This window comes from Aegilops tauschii, chromosome 7 (assembly GCF_002575655.3).
Source record: "Aegilops tauschii subsp. strangulata cultivar AL8/78 chromosome 7, Aet v6.0, whole genome shotgun sequence".
NCBI classification, from domain to species: domain Eukaryota; kingdom Viridiplantae; phylum Streptophyta; class Magnoliopsida; order Poales; family Poaceae; genus Aegilops; species Aegilops tauschii.
Window position 1 is genome coordinate 449,749,447 of NC_053041.3, and position 19,207 is coordinate 449,768,653.

Sequence of the window (19,207 nt, forward strand, 5' to 3'; positions counted from 1 at the left end):
CAAAACGGCATTCCTTAACGGCTTCCTTAAGGAAGAGTTGTATATGATGCAGCCGGAAGGTTTTGTCGATCCTAAGAATGCTAACAAAGTATGCAAGCTCCAGCGCTCAATCTATGGGCTGGTGCAAGCATCTCGGAGTTGGAACATTCGCTTTGATGAGATGATCAAAGCGTTTGGGTTTACACAGACTTATGGAGAAGCCTGTGTTTACAAGAAAGTGAGTGGGAGCTCTGTAGAATTCTCATATTATATGTGGATGACATATTATTGATGGGAAATGATATAGAATTCTTGGAAAGTATAAAGGCCTATTTGAATAAGTGTTTTTCAATGAAGGACCTTGGAGAAGCTGCTTACATATTAGGCATCAAGATCTATAGAGATAGATCAAGACGCCTCATTGGTCTTTCACAGAGTACATACCTTGACAAGATATTGAAGAAGTTCAGTATGGATCAGTCCAAGAAGGGGTTCTTGCCTGTATTGCAAGGTGTGCAATTGAGCACGGCTCAATGCCTGACCACGGCAGAAGATATAGAAGAGATGAGTGTCATCCCCTATGCCTCGGCCATAGGGTCTATTATGTATGCCATGCTGTGTACCAGACCTGATGTAAACCTTGCCGTAAGTTTGGTAGGAAGGCACCAAAGTAATCCCGGCAAGGAACACTGGACAGCGGTCAAGAATATCCTGTAGTACCTGAAGAGGACTAAGGATATGTTTCTCGTTTATGGAGGTGACGAAGAGCTCGTCGTAAAGGGTTACGTCGACGCTAGCTTCGACACAGATCCGGATGACTCGAAGTCACAGACCGGATACGTGTATATTTTGAATAGAGGAGCAGTAAGCTGGTGCAGTTGCAAGCAAAGCGTCGTGGCGGGATCTACATGTGAAGCGGAATACATGGCAGCCTCGGAGGCAGCACAGGAAGCAGTCTGGATGAAGGAGTTCATTACCGACCTAGGGGTGATTCCCAATGCGTCGGGCCCGATGACTCTCTTCTGTGACAATACTGGAGCTATTGCCCTTGCGAAGGAGCCCAGGTTTCACAGGAAGACCAGGCATATCAAGCGTCGCTTCAACTCCATTCGTGAAAGTGTTCAAAATGGAGACATAGATATTTGTAAAGTACACACGGACCTGAATGTAGCAGATCCGTTGACTAAACCTCTCCCTAGGGCAAAACATGATCAACACCAGGACGCAATGGGTGTTCGATTCATCACAATGTAACTAGATTATTGACTCTAGTGCAAGTGGGAGACTGTTGGAAATATGCCCTAGAGGCAATAATAAATGGTTATTATTATATTTCTGTGTTCATGATAATAGTCTTTTATTCATGCTATAATTGTATTGTCTGGAAATCGTAATACATGTGTGAATACATAGACCACAACCTGTCCCTAGTAAGCCTCTAGTTGACTAGCTCGTTGATCAACAGATAGTCATGGTTTCCTGACTATGGACATAGGATGTCACTGATAACGGGATCACATCATTAGGAGAATGATGTGATGGACAAGACCCAACCTAAGCATAGCATAAAAGATCGTGTAGTTTCGTTTGCTAGAGCTTTTCCAATGTCAAGTATCTTTTCCTTAGACCATGAGATCGTGCAACTCCCGGATACCGTAGGAGTGCTTTGGGTGTGCCAAACGTCACAACGTAACTGGGTGACTATAAAGGTGCATTACGGGTATCTCCGAAAGTGTTTGTTGGGTTGGCACGGATCGAGACTGGGATTTGTCACTCCGTGTAAACGGAGAGGTATCTCTGGGCCCACTCAGTAATGCATCATCATAATGAGCTCAATGTGACCAAGGCGTTGGTCACGGGATCATGCATTGCGGTACGAGTAAAGAGACTTGCCGGTAACGAGATTGAACAAGCTATTGGGATACCGACGATCGAATCTCGGGCAAGTAACATACCGATTGATAAAGGGAATTGCATACGGATTGATTGAATCCTCGACACCGTGGTTCACCCGATGATATCATCGTGGAACATGTGGGAGCCAACATGGGTATCCAGATCCCGCTGTTGGTTATTGACCGGAGAGGCGTCTCGGTCATGTCTGCATGTCTCCCGAACCCGTAGGGTCTACACACTTAAGGTCCGGTGACGCTAGGGTTGTAGAGATATATGTATGCGGAAACCCGAAAGTTGTTCGTAGTCCCGGATGAGATCCCGGACGTCACGAGAGGTTCCGGAATGGTCCGGAGGTGAAGAATTATATATAGGAAGTCCAGTTTTGGCCACCGGGAAAGTTTCGGGGGTTATCGGTATTGTACCGGGACCACCGGAAGGGTCCCGGGGGTCCACCGGGTGGGGCCACCTGTCCCGGAGGGCCCCGTGGGCTGAAAGTGGAGGGGAACCAGCCCCTAATGGGCTGGGGCGCCACTTTGGGCCTCCCCCCATGCGCCTAGGGTTGGGAACCCTAGGGGGGGAGTTCCCCCTTGCCTTGGGGGGCAAGGCAACCCCTTCCCCCCTTGGCCGCCGCCCCCCCCTTGGAGATCCCATCTCCAAGGGCTGCGCACCCCCCTTGGGGGCCTATATAAAGGGGGGGAGGGAGGGCAGCACACTACAGCCTTTGGCGCCTCCCTCCTCCCCTGCAACACCTCTCTCTCTCGCGCAGAAGCTCGGCGAAGCCCTGCCGGAGAGCCGCTACATCCACCACCACGCCGTCGTGCTGTTGGATCTCCATCAACCTCTCCTCCCCCCTTGCTGGATCAAGAAAGGAGGAGACGTCGCTGCACCGTACGTGTGTTGAACGCGGAGGTGCCGTACGTTCGGCACTCGGTCATCGGTGATTTGGATCACGGCGAGTACGACTCCGTCATCCACGTTCATTGGAACGCTTCCGCTCGCGATCTACAACGGTATGTAGATGCACTCCCTTCCCTCGTTGCTAGTAGACTCCATAGATGCATCTTGGTGAGCGTAGGAAAATTTTAAAATTATGCTACGATTACCAACAAAACTGCGGAGAAACCTCCCTCGAAGAACCCCGCCCACGCGACGCCGAACGTCGCAGCGGCCGCGAGCCACGATCCGCGGGCGGGTCCCGGCCCTCCCTCGGCGGCATCTCCCGGCGCGCCGAGAGCTGGGCACGAAGATCCCTTTCGCGGGCCAGCTCGTCTCCCTCACTGAGGATCTCCGCACGGGGCCGCTTGTTCCGGTCGTGCGCTTGCAGCCACCGTTCCTTCTCCATCCTCAACCCCTCCGCCACCAGGCGCGGCGCCACCGCCGCAGGGAGGAAACGAGCCGATCGCTCCCACCGACGAATATCTCTGGGAGCCACTGGGAACCCTAGTTGAAATGCCTTATCCCCTTTCCGCACCCACCACCAACGCTTTATATGGCGACGACGGCCAGGGCCACCAGAGGTCGCACATGAAGGGGTGGGTGGGCTGGGCAGGGGAAAAAGGCCCACATCGTGCGGGGGCCGAGCAGCCAGTTCCGCAAAACTGAACCCAAAGGTTGGTCCCCGCGACACCTCCGGCCCAGCCCAGCAACCCACAGGCCCAGGAGCGGCCGACACGTCCACCCGCATCCCCGTGGACCCCACCGAGTCGGCAAGAGGGGTAAAATCCGCGGCGGAGAACCTCGCCGGCGACGAGGCCGGCCGGGCACCGTCCTCACCGCACAGGATCACGGGGCCCGGGCCAGCTCCCGCCCCTGGAAGCGCCACCGCACCCGCAGGCAAGGACGGGCGAAGCAAGCGACGCCCGACAGCCATCGGGGAACGCTGCTGATCTAGCTCAAACCACCGCCGCGCCAGGCCCCGGAGCCAGCTGGCCGGGCACGACTTCCGCCGACGAACCTGGATCCACCCACGCGAGTCCTCGATGCCGCCGCGCAGCGGGGAGGACGAAGCTAGGCACCCCACCCTGATACGTCTCCAACGTATCTATAATTTTTGATTGTTCCATGCTATATTATATTCTGTTTTGGACATTAGTGGGCTTTATTATACACTTTTATATTATTTTTGGGACTAACCTATTAACCGGAGGCCCAACCCAGAATTGCTGTTTTTTGCCTATTTTAGAGTTTCACGGAAAAAGAATATCAAACGGAGTCCAAACGTAATGAAACCTTCGGGAACGTGATTTTCAGAACGAACGTGATCCAGAGGACTTGGACCCTACGTCAAGACATTAACCAGGAAGGCACGGGGTAGGGGGCCGTGCCTACCCACTCTGGGCGCGCCCTCCATCCTCGTGGACCCCACATTGCTCCACCGACATACTTTTTCCTCCTATATACACCTACGTACCCCCAAACTACCAGATACGGAGCCAAAAACCTAATTCCACCGCCGCAACCTTCTGTACCCGTGAGATCCCATCTTGGGGCCTTTTCCGGAGCTCCGTCGGAGGGGGCATCAATCACGGAGGGCTTCTACATCAACACCATAGCCTCTCCGATGATTTGTGAGTAGTTTACCTCAGACCTTCGGGTCCATAGTTATTAGCTAGATGGCTTCTTCTCTCTTTTTGGATCTCAATACAATGTTCTCCCCCTCTCTTGTGGAGATCTATTCGATATAATCTTCTTTTGCGGTGTGTTTGTTGAGATCGATGAATTGTGGGTTTATGATCAAGTTTATCTATGAACAATATTTGAATCTTCTCTGAATTCTTTTATGTATGATTGGTTATCTTTGCAAGTCTCTTCGAATTATCAGTTTGGTTTGGCCTACTAGATTGATCTTTCTTGCAATGGGAGAAGTGCTTAGCTTTGGGTTCAATCTTGCGGTGTCCTTTCCCAGTGACAGTAGGGGCAGCAAGACACGTATTGTATTGTTGCCATCGAGGATAATAAGATGGGGTTTATATCATATTACATGAGTTTATCCCTCTACATCATGTCATCTTACTTAAAGCGTTACTCTGTTCTTATGAACTTAATACTCTAGATGCATGCTGGATAGCGGTCGATGTGTGGAATAATAGTAGTAGATGCAGGCAGGAGTCGGTCTACTTGTCTCGGACGTGATGCCTATATACATGATCATACCTAGATATTCTCATAACTATGCTCAATTCTATCAATTGCTCAACAGTAATTTGTTCACCCACCGTAATAGTTATGCTCTCGAGAGAAGCCACTAGTGAAACCTATGGCCCCCGGGTCTATCTTCCATCATATTAATCTTCCAACACTTACTATTTTTATTGCCTTTTATTTTACTTTGCATCTTTATCATAAAAATACCAAAAATATTATCTTACCATATCTATCAGATCTCACTCTCGTAAGCGACCGTGAAGGGATTGACAACCCCTTTATTGCATTGGTTGCGAGAATTTATTTGTTTGTGTAGGTGCGAGGGACTCGTGCGTGGCCTCCTACTGCATTGATACCTTGGTTCTCAAAAACTGAGGGAAATACTTACGTTGCTTTACTGCATCACCCTTTCCTCTTCAAGGGAAAACCAACGCAGTGCTCAAGAGGTAGCACACCCCCTCAGACCCGCCAATCCGGCACCCGTCATGCGCCCCACCGACGCCCACCATGCCGCCCGTCGGGCGCGGCGGGACCTCCCGCACCGCCCTGCCTTCCAGCGACCCCGGCGTGCGATAGGAAAGGAGCACGCCGGCGACCAGAGGTGCCCCTCCCTCACTCGAGCCCAAGCTCGGCTCCGCGCTGGCGTCGCCCTCATCATCGGAGTCATCACCCAGGAGCCAAAACCGGCCACCCACCGACGCAGCCGCACGCAGATCCGAGGCCACCTGCCTCCCCGCATCCCCGGCGGGCACCCCCACCGGCCGTATCTCCCTTCCCTCGGTGGTGCCTCGCGGTGCCGGCGAGTCGCCCGAGCGCTCCTCTCCAACGGTCATGTCCATTTGGTAAGCGAGTTCAATGAAGTGCAAAATCCACATCTCTTTATGTTACTTTGGCGCATTTGGCATGTAAGAAATAAAGTGGTACACTCTAAACCTACTCCATCACTGGACGTATCTATGAGGTTCTTGTGCAACTATGTTTCTTCCGTCATGAATCTGAATATATAATTTGAACAGGAGTTGATCAATGGCAAGTTTGCACTTGAACCTGAACTGATAGGGCAGCAAGTGTCGAACACCATAGAACCTACTAAACTTAAGTGGGAACCGCTGGTGCAAGGTCTTGTTAAACTGAACACTGACGGATCTTTTCTTGCATCTGATGGTTCTTCGTCCACAAGTATGATTCTTTGAGATACTATAGGCAATATTGTGTTCACTGCATGCCGTCACCTACTAACATTCATGGATGCATTAGAAACTGAACTTTGTGCACCATCGGAAGGATGGGAGGGAGGGAGTACCTCTTAGTCTTAAGGTTGAAACTGATTGTTTGGAGGTCATTTGTATGGTGAAAAGTGAGAAGCCAGATAGATCAAGTTTTGTTTTCTTGGTCCAAAAGATTAATCATAAGCTGTTAGAGAGGAAGACTCATATTACTCATGTACGACGTAGTCAGAATATGGTGAGCCATTTTTTGACAAGTTTTGGTAAATTACACAGTCGTACTGCTGTATGGCTAGGTGCAGGACCCCTAGGCGTGCACAGTTATGTGCCTCCTATTGCATCAATCTTTGACGAGTAATACAAGTTTTATTCTCGCAAAAAAAAAAACACCGCATCGATTGTGATGATGAAAGAGATAATGCTAGGCGCCAAAAGAATTACAACGTCTCTTAATTTCTCTAGCTACAAAACCCTTTCAGCTCTAACTAGTTTTCTTTCTTGCTCGCCAAATGGAGGATTTGAAAAATCTATGAAAATTTGCCTTCTTGCTCTGTCAACACCTGGGCATATTTGGAGGTGGTGGCATGATCTTAGCATCTGGTCCCTTGCCGTTCTTCACAATGAACACCGTTTCCATCCCCCATACCATGTGGCGCTCGAAATGGCAGTGCATGAACCATACGCCTAATAACCAAACCAAGACACAACAAGGTAGTGTAAGATATAGTGCTACATTTGAATCATGCTCTGTATACAAAAGCCTTTATAGATAGTCTCAAATGAATCAAGAAGAAAGGTTTGAACACTGACCAGGGTTTTCTGCACGGAGGCGGACTGCAACCCATCCATTCTTGGGAACGGAGACGGTGTTCTGGTACGGCGGGTCGACCAGGTTGTACTTGGCGGGGTCCGTGCTCTTGTCGAAGTTGCCAATCCCTCTCCCCACCACGTAGAAGCTAAACCCGTGCAGGTGCATGGGATGGCTGTCACCGCCGAGGATGGTCGTGCCCTGCAACACCACCTCCAGGACGGTGCCGTACTCCAGGACCTTCACCCTCGTGTCTCTCGCGGTCAGCGCGAGCTCCGGGGGGAGGTCGTCGGCCGTGAAGTTGAAGGGCGACGGCGGGTTGTCGGGGAAGTCGGTCCTGACCACGCCGCCGACGGCGGAGCGGTAGTAGGCTCCGAGGATGTCGCTCCGCGGCGTCTCGAAGCTCACGTTGTTGAGGCTCGACGCGAAGCGGTTGCCGTGGGGCCCCTTGCACGCCTCGCCGGGCGCGCACGCGATCTCGTTCACCTCCACCGTGACGAGCATGTGCTCGTCGACGTGCCGGGGCACGTCGGCTGGGTGCTCCTTGCTGGCCAGCGACCTGAGCCGCGCCGTGAACGCCGCCGCCGCGGAGCTGTCGTTGATGGCGGGAAGGCTGGGGAGGTCATGCGCCGCATCGGCCGGCGCCGCGGGAGCGTCGACGTACTCCAGGACGGCGGTGGTCGTGCTGTTGTCGACGGTGGCCTGCGGGTTGGTCGCCAGCGGCCTCGACGCCATGTAGAAGTAGCGGGCGTTCGAGCGGCCACGGCGGGCCTTGAGCAGCGCGGTCACCGTTTGGCCGGCATCAATGAATACGTGGTCGACGCTGAACGGCTTGGTGTAGGAAGCGTCAGAGCCGACCACGGTGAGGCGGTGCCCCGCGACGGCGAAGAAGAATCCGTTGGTCAGGGCCGCGTTGATGATCCGGAGCATGTAGGTCTTGCCGTGTTTGACTGGCAGCCTGAAGGTGGCATTGCTGGAGCAAGCGAACAGGTCACCGGGCTGGCCGTTGATGGTGTTGGCGTCGGAAGGCTGGAAATCGCTGCCGGTGGAGGTGGCGTCGGCAAGCACTTGCCGAATGTCGTTGTTCCACCATTCCCCTGCGACAGAGATAAAGATCTCTACATAGTACAACACATTGCAGAACCAGGTGCGCAGAGCTAGCTGGAGTACGTACCAAGGATGATGGGTATCTCTCGGTGCGGCTTGCTGAATGGGTAGGTTGTGCCGCGCCGGGGGTGGATGACGATGGCGCCATGCACGGTGTCGCGGTCCATGGCGCTGTGCGCGTGCCACCACAGCGTGCCTTCCTCCTCGGAGAAGATGATCCGGTACGTGAATTTCTTGCCGGGCTGGATCGGGCACTGCGTTATGTACTCCGGCCCGTCCCACCACGGACTTCGCGGCTGGTTCACTCCGTGCCTACAGCGTCGAAAGGGGTAGTGTTCATCATCTATGCCACCGATCGAAAGAAAGGGAACCAGATCGAGTTGCAGCGAGGAGAATTTCTTGTAGCATTAGAAATTGTACACCAGTGATACTCAGAAAATAGAAATTGTACCAGTGGAGGGTGATGTTCTTATCGCCCTGGTTGAAGACGTTGACAACGACGACGTCGCCCTTCTTCGCATAGATGGTCGGGCCGGGGAACTTGCCGTTGACGGTGAGGATGGTCTTTTCACGGCAGAGTCTCGTGTAGTTACTCTCCTTTATCTACAGCCAATGTCATGCATATATGCAGGAAAAACTACGATTCAGCACAGGTTTTTCAATTAAGACGAAGAAAAAATCTCTGAGAAAACACCAGACGATGCGAAACAAAATTGTAGTGATGGCGAATCAATCGATGGACTTACGACGAAATCGTGGTGACGGTGACGGTGAAGGCGACTCGGGCCGTCGTCGTCTTCCTAAGAAATTGGTCAGTTCCCCGTCAGGCCCAGTAAAATTCTTGTGCCCGTTATAGGGTCTATCGAAGACAGGAACTTGGTACGGAGGCAGGTAGAAAGAACTTACGAGGAAACTGTAGCGGCGGCGGGCACTCGACGACGGCGATCCTTGAGCTGCGACAATGAGCGCTGCAACCACCACTCCGACTGACCAAATTGCCGGCGCGTTGGCGACTCCCATCGTCGGTGACCGAACAGAGCCGACAGGCAGAACGGCTTGAGAAGTTCGAAATCTACGCGCAGCTTTGGTCCTTGCGCATCCGTGTGGGGGTGTGTGGCAGGTTTGAACCATGTGCGAATTCCTCGGCCCTTTGCTGCTTATAGAAAGGAGTTAAACGCCAGTGGTGAACGCGAAGAGGAGTGATTCGAATTATTCTTTTTTCCTTTTTGGTAAATCTATGCACTGTTCTTTTTCTTCTAAGCTTTTGGATGGAATTAATTGCATGGAAAGAGTAAGTGGATCCAGCTGGAAGACGCGTACAGCTTTGTGGTAGTATTAATTATCGCGAGATCATATTTGATCTCGGGTGTTTTCCTTTTCTTCTTTGTATAAGCCCATTCATTCGACAATAATACTTCGTATCTCTCTAATAAAATTGTATTTGTGTGTATCCAAGGATAAAAGGGAGGCTTGCCCTTCTTCTTCCTTTTTCCTTTTTATTTTTGAAGACTGTATAATGCATTCGGATTTTTTGAACAAACGGCCTGATATTATTGTTACTACGGGGTAGAAGTAATTTTTGATTGATTAATCCATAAATAAATCATACACAGGGCATTAACATTATGAATCGCATACCGTAATCTAAGCATGTGATGAACATGTACTGAGCATAGAACCGAAACGGTAAATAGGGGATGAACAAATCATACCTTCTAGTAGGCCAGGACAAGATGATGGCGGTTTCCTCAGGAGCCTTCTTGGCAGCATCGTCAACCCCATAACATTGGTGTAAAGGAAGTAATCAAAGCAGAGGACAAAGATGAAACCGAACAACGAGTAGTCGCAAGGAGACGCTTCCCAAAAACCTTATCGTCCTTCTCTCGGTGCAGGATCACAAGATGCTCGGCTCAGGTGGCTTGAGGGCTCAGGTGGCCTGAGTTAATCTAAATCAAGAGGAGGTGGACTCTATTTCATGGGCCTGGGAGGTGAATAGAGATTTCTCGGCAAGGTCGGCATACGATGCAAAGTTCATGGGACGAGAGGTTACGCCCATGGTGGTGTTTACGTGGAAGTCTAGGCCCCGATACAATGCAGATTTTTTGCATGGCTAGCGCTTGAGAACCGGTACTGGACCTCGGACAGGCTTGCCTGATGCGGGCTGGACCACTAGTAGACTTGTCCTTTTTGCACTAACCATGAGGAGACCATTGACCACATTCTTCAGGATTGTGTCTTTGCGAGGGAGGTTTGGTGTATCGTCTGCTTAGCAACGGGCATGCCAGTTTGGGTGCCACGACCAGGATCAAGCCTAGAAGAGTGGGGCACCACCATATCTAGAAACGACTTACGTGTGAAGGATGATTGGGCAATCTTCCTTCTCGTAATGCGGGAGTTATGGAAGCATCAGAGTGCGTTATGTGTTCGACGGTGCCTCTCTCTCTTTACATGTGCTCATGCACCGAATCGAGGAGGAGGGTCATACATGGAACAGGGTCAGGATCCTTAAGGGAGAAGTGGAGCCTGTGACACCCAAAATTTCATTTGGATTTTTCAAAATTTTTACTTGACTTGAGGGAGGTGATTTAAAATTTTTCTTCAAAAGAACCCTCCCTTTCAAAATATTTTTTTATGGCAAGAGTTTTATTTGGATTCACCCAAGACTTGTTTTTGGTCTTGGAGGTTCTTGCTTTTTATTTTGGACTCAAGCCAAAATGCTTTTCACTTGGAAAAAAATGTCTTTTGAAAACTTCTTTGAAAATGCCCTATAGCTTTTGGAATGATCCTTTACCACTTTCAACAAATCTCTCTTGCCATGACCTTAGTACAAATCCACTCTCATAAACCTTTCTCATCTTTGGATCATGTTTTACTTCAAATCCAGCAAGTTGAACCTCTCCATATAAATTTTCCCATTTATTTCTTATCAATAACAATTTCTGCCATATATCTTGATCCTTGGAGGTTTACAAAGGAACTACTCCTGCTGCTTTGATTTTTGCCCCCAAACCTTTTTCCATTCCTAGTCCTTTGAACCCTCAACCAAGATCCATGAAGATCCACTGGTCTCCAGTTCAAATTTTTCAAACTAGACTTGCTGCAAGTTTGGACCAGATTTGCCAAATTTGATGAAATTCATTCAAATCCTTCTCCAAAAATTCTGAGTAAAATCAGGCAGCCTCTGGGTGCATTGAGTGGTCACCTCACCAAGCCCCAGCTCCAGGAAAAATTTTCTTCATACCTAATCATTTCATCGAACACCTTCAGAGCACTGTCAATATCAGGTTCAGTCAAATTCAGCTAACAGTGTCTGAACCACTGTCGTTTCTTCAGTGTCTGTTGTCGATCACACCAGTGCCCCGGCGTCGCCGCATTCCCTGTCCCCTCCTCCTTGTCCTCTGCACTGCACGAGCGCCTGGAAGCTTGCGGACGTCGGCGACGAGCAGCAGAAGGTGCGCCGCCCCGTGACCGATGCCAGCGGCGGCTTTGCGGCCGTCAGAAGAGTGGCGCAGCGCAGACGGCGCCGTCCGGCGCCGCCCAATCCACCGGAGGTCGCCGCGTGGCCTTCCACTCCCCAGTGCGCGCTGCCACCCTCGTCGTGAACCGCTGGGCGCGGAGCGCGCTCTCTGCCGCCGTCGTGCCAGTACGGCGACCCCGACGAGGACCGGCGCCATTACGCCATGCCCGACCGAGTTTAGCAGTAAAACGGGACCAGTAACTCCCACTGATGCTGCCTGGCCACCTACTACCCCTGCCAATCCACTGCCTCGCCGTAATTGCTCGCCGGAGATTCTCCGTTCACGGCCACCCCCTCGAGCCGCCTATAAATAGAGGCCCCGAGCTCCAGCTAGTACCCACACCACCTCTACACTCCACCAAGACCCCGCCTAGCCACTGGAAGAGCCCCGAGGGAGTCTCCTTCCTCGACTCCGGCCGCCGCGACCCGCCGCGGGATCCAGCTCGATTCACTTCCGTGCGTGCACCTCTAACCCCCATCTCTTGCCAGAAGCTCTCTAGTGCATCCCTCCTTCTGACCTGCGCTTCAATTCGAAGTTTGCAGCACACCACCGGAGTTCCCCACCATCGCCCGAGCCGCCGTCCGCCGGAGAAAGTGTCGCCGTCGACGTGGTGCTCCCCGACGCCCAAGTCCACCACCCACCGACGCGGAAGGACACGCTGATACTCTTGGTACACTCCGATCTCCCTGACTCGCCGTGGTTCGACGCCGGCGACCACCGTAGCCTTCGGGCGCCGGCGAGGTTTTTCAAACCTGACATGTGGACCCCCCACGTCAGGCTCTCTTTCTTTCCTCGCGAACCGTTTTCTGTTGGCGCCTTCGGGCAGAGTACGTTTTCTCTGCGGGCTGGCGCGTTTCCATTCGAACCGTTTTCTCTTTTCTCAGTAAAACCCCTGGAACTTTTTTGTTTCATTACAGATGAGTCCCTGGACAGAAACCCGTATAACTTTTTAATAAAAAGCAGTAAGGTGGTACTGTTGTAGCATGCCAGCCTTACGTCATCCGTTAAATTCCGACGTTAACGTGGACGGAGTCACGTTATCGTTCTTCCCCCTTCCGTGCCGCCACATGTTTTCTGCCAGAATGCGGTTTAGTAAGTTGGTAACCTCTTTCCGTGTACACACCAAATAGAGGGGCCGGGATGATGGTTCCATGGCCCTGGATTAAAGCCAGTCATCCGGTCAGGGGGCATGGGTGTTTCCGGTTGGGACCGAGAGGGGGGCACCCCTTAGAGCGCTCGTATATAAATTTGATCCCATGCTACGCGAGGTTGTAGCCTCCCCGTCTCAAGGTTTTTCTTGAACGTTGCCGAGGGTGATTCCTGGCTTCGGAATGTTGAATGGGTGTGTACTGGTTAGATGTGTTTCTTCCAAAACACCGTAAACGGAACTAGTCCCCGTGACTATAGAAATCCGTTGGCTGTGGTTAAAGTACAAACTCTGCAGAGTCAAATCCTTCCGAGTCATCGTATCCAGGGTCAAGTATAGTGATCAGTGTATCCCTATCTACGTCAAGCCCTCGTGGTTTATTCTTCTTTCCGGTAAGCGAGCATGAGTAGTAAACTGGGCTGAACGTTACTCCTGTGGATGGACTAACCCTGTTGTTTATCTCATGCCTGATTATTCTCTGGATATGATTTAAATTCTTGAGCTACTAAGATGTTAAGTTATGAGCCCCTTTACGTGATGTCGCCCAGACGTCCGACTGTGGCATGTTTGTTATTTACTTTCGTATAAGCCCTTTACGTGATGTCGCCCAGACGTCCGACTGTGGCATGTTTGTTATTTACTTTCGTATAAGCCCTTTATGTGATGTCGCTTAGACGTCCGACTGTGGCGTGTTGGTTATTTACTTTTGATATAAGCCCTTTCTGCGATGTCGCTCAGACGTCCGACTGTGGCACGCACTATCTTTTATTTTCTATTATAAGCCCTTTATGTGGTGTCGCCCTGACGCCCGACTGCGGCATTGTTATTCTCGCATTTTCCTCTCGAGGAGTCATTCAGACCCTCATTTGGCACCCAGTATTTAATTTGGGATTTCGGGAGGACTACCGCCCGACTTCTCTTTTATTCCCCATGCATTATTGTCTCTATGTCTGAATGCACTTGTTAACCTGTTCAATTGCTTCATGTTTACATTTGTTATATCTTATGTCCGAACTGTCTTGCGAGTACTTTCATAGTACTCACCTGGCTTGTTGATTTGGCCAGATGTTGACGAAGGCGATCTCTTGGATGAAGAGTTTGATAGTGCGTCCGACGCCTAGAGGAGTCCCAGTCAGTCCCGTGCGATCCTGGATATTGGTCACTTGTATTATATACGCTTCCGCCACCCGCAATAAGTCTACTCGAGCCTCACTCCGACGCTCGAGGGGCTGTAGTTTTCAGGAGTCATATCACCCACTTCGCGGTAATATTTCCACCACCGTTGTTATCGTGAGTTAGTAGTTATGCCACCCTATCCGCCGTTATGTTTTATCGGCGTTCATGTAATAAATTGTTGAGCAGTCTCCGCTCAACCTTGTATTATATTCAGTACTCCTGGTATTTTTCTTCTGTGACCAAGATATTGTCTACCAGTGAGAAGGAATTCTTCTTTACTGGTCCGTAAAAGGGATTGGTCTCTCAATAAATATTTTATTGAAAAACCGGTCGTGACAAGCTTGGTATCAGAGCCAGGCTGACTGTAGGAAGCCACTAGGTGCGATCGCTAATCGGCTATTAGCGTCTTTTGTGCTTTTTCAGCATTTTGCAATTGTAGCTATTTTCTGTTGGTCATCATAAATTTATGACTTGACTACTCAGATTTTTTGCCTACTTTTGTAGATGGCTGGCAGCAACTGCGAGACTCGAGTGTCCACGAACGTGCCCGAGGGGTTTGTCAAACTCCTCGTCTCCATCACCAAGCTCGCGATCGGGCCAGCAACTCGTCCGGAGTTCATGCTTTACCAGCACAAGCTCAGTGACGACGTGTCTATGCACCAAGCTGTGGTGCAATTCAAGGGAGGACGTTCTACATCTCGCCACTTCCGTTTTGTGGGAAGGGCCATGCCTACGGAGAGGCATGCCATGTAGATGGCTGCCCGTGAGGCGATAGCTCGTCTTCGGGACATCCTGCCTATGATGAAGACTCGTCGCTACCGCTAACTCCCATGCCATGTGCCATATACCTGTCACTATGCTTTTGCCTGCCATCGGGGAGAGCGAGATGAAGCCATCGAGATGGTCGTGGAGTACCTCAAGGCTCTGGAGGAATCCTTCGACAACCTCGTGGATGATCTTGTGGCTGCCCGCATGGACTTAGTCCGGGGCGGTCCTGCCAGCAGGAAGGAGCTTCTCCTCACGGCACCGCCTCTGACATTCGTCTCGTCTTCATCCTCTTATGCTCCGGCCATTTTGGCCACTGCTCGCTGTCTGCCTACCACTGAGGAGTTCGACAGAGTCATCGCTCCTACTCCAGTCAGAGCTGCACCGCCTGCCGCACCCGCACTACCGCCTGTCGCCCCCGCGCCATCACCGCAGCGCAGTGTTACGCGCCAGGAGCCAGCTAGAGAGGAGGTGGAGGTTGAATCTCCTGCACCGCTGAGTCTTGCCCTCGGCAAGGGAAAGGACATCGTCACCATCTCTGACTGAGAGCGCCGAGTAGCCGCGCGTTATGTCTGCTTGTATGGTGTGTTTTATCTGTACGCTAGTTTGTATTAGTGTGTTCGCTACTTTCCGGAGGAGTATGCTAGTCTAAATAACATGTCAGGAATGTGTACGCACATCCTGAGTGCTGTATCGTGTGTTTGCTTTTCGCGTGTAAGATATATGCTAAGCGGTTCTTCTCCGTGCGAAATCGTTTATGTTTTCTTGAAAAATCTTGAGGTCTTTTAAATTGTTGCCTTTGCAAGATTTTCCTTGTGCCACACCGTTCTTCTCATGAGTTTTGCAAAATAATATCCCAGACTGGAAAAATGTCTCGTCCGTGGACTCACTCCATGCCCAATCAACCAGAAGAAGTTTATGGGACACAGACTAGCAACAACTTCACTCAGGGACAGTCCAGTCAACAGGACAGCGAAGCAGCCTTGTCTCAAGTATGCCGTCTCTTCGAACAAAGCCAGCAACAACACCAAGAGATGATGAATCACGTCATCAATATGGGAAACCACCGTGAGCCGTACCAACCCCACTCCAAGTTATCTGAGTTACAGAAGACTCGCCCTTCAACCTTTGCTCACACTGATAGGCCGCTGGAAGCCGATGATTGGCTTCGTGATATCGAGAGGAAGCTGATTATTTCTCAGTGCTCAGATAATGAGAAGGTGCTTTATGCACCACACTACCTTACTGGAGCAGCTGCAGCATGGTGGGAGAACTTCTTACACATGCATCCCAGTGAACACAACATCACCTGGGAAGAATTCAAGGAAGGCTTTCGTGGGGCACACATCCCCAGGAGCATCATAAAAATCAAGAAGAGAGAATTTGATGACCTCAAGCAAAGAGGCATGTCAGTGACCGAATACAACGGTCAGTTTACCCAGCTATCTCGTTATGCCTACGACGAGCACATGACAGAGAACAAGAGGATGGAAAAGTTCATGGACGGTCTGGCACCGGCACTAAAATGCCAACTGGTTGTACACACTTTCCCGGATTTTAAAACTCTGGTTGACAAGGCCATTACCTTGGAGAATGAGCGCCGTAGTCTGGAAGATATCCGTAAGCGAAAAAGGGATAAGACGACCCTCGCTCACAACAACCGAAGCAAGACAGATGTTCAGAGGACTGAAGCAAGGAAATCCACAACTACTGCTGTAAGGCCAACCAGACAATTTCATTCCAGGGACAAGGACTTCTCATATCATCCAGGGGTCACATGCTATGCTTGTGGTGAAGAAGGGCATTATGCTAAACAATGCCCAAAGCCGAGGAACTCGGCCCCCAAGCCAAACAATGGTGGAAACAATCCAGCCCCCAAGAGCAACAATTTCAATCCCAACAACAACCACAGGAAGGGTCACCTAAACCATGTGACCAGGGAAGAAGCGCAGAATGCCCCAGACATCATGCTCGGTACGTTCCCTGTCAACACAGTACCTGCCATGGTTTTGTATGATTCTGGAGCTTCCCATTCATTCGTTTTGAAGAATTTTGTTTTGCAACATGGTTTTCCGATACTTCCCTTGGAAAAATCTATGATCATCAAGTCCCCCGGAAATAAACAAATCGCTCAAAGTTACTGCCAAGGAGTGATCATTGAGTTTGAAGGACTACAGTTTCAAGCTAATCTCATCGTGTTGGAAAATAAAGGACTAGATGTCATTTTAGGGATGGACTGGTTGACCACCAACAAATGATTCATTGACTGTTTCAATCGGACCGTGATTCTCACTCACCATCGCGGCAAGACAATAAAGGTTACAGCTCAAGAAAGGCCACGGTCACAGCAACCAAAGCTGAACAAAGTGGACGTGTCAGAACTGAGAAAAGTTCCAGTGATATGCGAGTTTCCTGATGTATTTCCTGAAGAACTACCAGGCATGCCACTAGACCGAGAGATAGAATTCAGCATCGAACTAGCGCCTGACACCGCTCCCATCTATAAGAAACCTTATAGAATGGCACCCTCAGAATTGGTGGAGTTGAAGAAGCAAATAAAGGAATTATTGGACAAAGGGTTTATTCGAGCCAGCTCCTCACCATGGGGATCACCAGTATTATTCGCCAAGAAAAAGGATGGGACACTGAGACTGTGTATAGACTATCGAGCTCTCAATATGGTCACCATCAAAAACAAATACCCGATGCCACGGATAAATGATTTGTTTGACCAGCTCGCACAAGCCAAGGTGTTCTCAAAAAGATTTGAGATCGGGGTATCATCAATTGAAAGTACGGACAGAAGATATCCCTAAAACAGCTTTCACCTCCAGATACGGATTATATGCGTTCACAGTGATGCCTTTTGGTCTAACAAACGCCCCCGCATATTTCGTCCACCTCATGAACAAAGTGTTCATGAAATTCATGGACAAATTTGTTGTGGTATTCATCGACGATATTCTGGTATATTCAAGGACACCAGAAGAGCATGCTGAGCATCTCCGAATTGTTTTGGGGGAATTAAGGAAACATCAGTTGTACGCCAAATTTAGCAAGTGTGAGTTTTGGCTAAGGCAAGTTGGTTTCCTAGGCCACATATTAAACCAAGAAGGCGTGGCCGTAGACCCAGAAAAAGTCAAAGCCATACTTGACTGGAAGCCACCCGCCAACGTTACTGATGTGCGGAGTTTCCTGGGAATGGCCGGATATTACAGAAGATTTATTGAAGGATTCTCCACTGTGTCGAAACCAATGACCCAGTTGCTCAAGAGAGACAAGAAGTTTGTATGGACGGAAGCATGCGAGAGAAGCTTCCAAGAGCTTAAGAAGAAGCTAACAACCGCACCGGTATTAACCGTGCCAGACATACACAAGAGTTTTGAAGTATATTGTGACGCGTCCCGAAAGGGCCTCGGATGTGTACTAATGCAGGATGGCAAAGTTGTCGCGTATGCCTCCAGGCAGCTGCGAAAACATGAGGAAAATTACCCAACACATGACTTGGAGCTAGCAGCAGTCATACATGCACTCAAGGAGTGGAGGCACTTTCTGTTGGGAAATCGCTGTGAAATATATATGGACCATAAGAGCCTTAAATATATTTTCACACAACCAGAGCTAAATTTACGCCAATGACGCTGGTTGGAATTGGTCAAGGACTATGATGTCGGCATTCACTACCATCCAGGAAAAGCAAATGTAGTGGCTGATGCCCTTAGTCGAAACCCCAGCCCGGACAACGACGGTCCGCAAAACTTGAGGCCTGAGTTTCAGCAAGAGTTCGCTAGGCTCAACATGGTGTTAGTCTCTGAGGGCACCGTATCAAATCTGGAAATACAACCCACCCTAGTAGAACAAATTAAGAAGGCTCAACAGGGACATCCCAGCATCGAAGGAATAAAGAAGAAAATGAACTTGCGTAAGACTTCAAAGTTCGTCACAGACAGTGAAGGAATATTATGGTACGGAGATAGACTTTGCGTACCTAACATTGAGGAACTCAAGCAACAAATCCTAACCGAAAGCCACACCGCTCCATACTCGATCCATCCTGGAGGAACCAAAATGTACAAAGACATTCAGGAAAGATTTTGGTGGCACGGTATGAAAAGGGATATAGCCACATTTATTGCTTGTTGCGATTCATGTCAGCACATCAAGGCCGAGCATCAAAAGCCAGCAGGGCTACTCCAGCCAAACAGGATACCGGAGTGGAAATGGGATGAAATAGGAATGGACTTCATCGTCGGACTACCATGATCACAACGCGGAAATGACGCCATATGGGTCATCACAGACCGACTAACCAAGGTTGCTCATTTCATTCCCGTGAAGACTACCTACTCCACACAAAGACTGGCCAAACTTTATCTCTCCCGTATAGTTTGTTTGCATGGAGTCCCAAGGACTATAATATCCGACCGAGGCACACAATTTG

The 19,207-nt window shown here is 50.1% G+C and overlaps 1 protein-coding gene across 1 annotated transcript; it reads right to left on the reverse strand.

Annotated features, from left to right (window-relative positions):
• Positions 1-6,435: 6,435 nt before the first annotated feature.
• Positions 6,436-9,195, reverse strand: LOC123495056 (putative laccase-9). The gene is made up of 6 exons (XM_045231748.1): positions 9,067-9,195; positions 8,907-8,960; positions 8,612-8,763; positions 8,228-8,472; positions 7,056-8,150; positions 6,436-6,929 (listed from the first exon to the last, which is right to left on the reverse strand). The coding sequence occupies exons 1-6, from the start codon at positions 9,178-9,180 to the stop codon at positions 6,799-6,801; spliced, it is 1,791 nt and encodes a 596-aa protein (XP_045087683.1). The 5' UTR covers positions 9,181-9,195; the 3' UTR covers positions 6,436-6,798.
• Between the last annotated feature and the right edge of the window lie 10,012 nt (positions 9,196-19,207).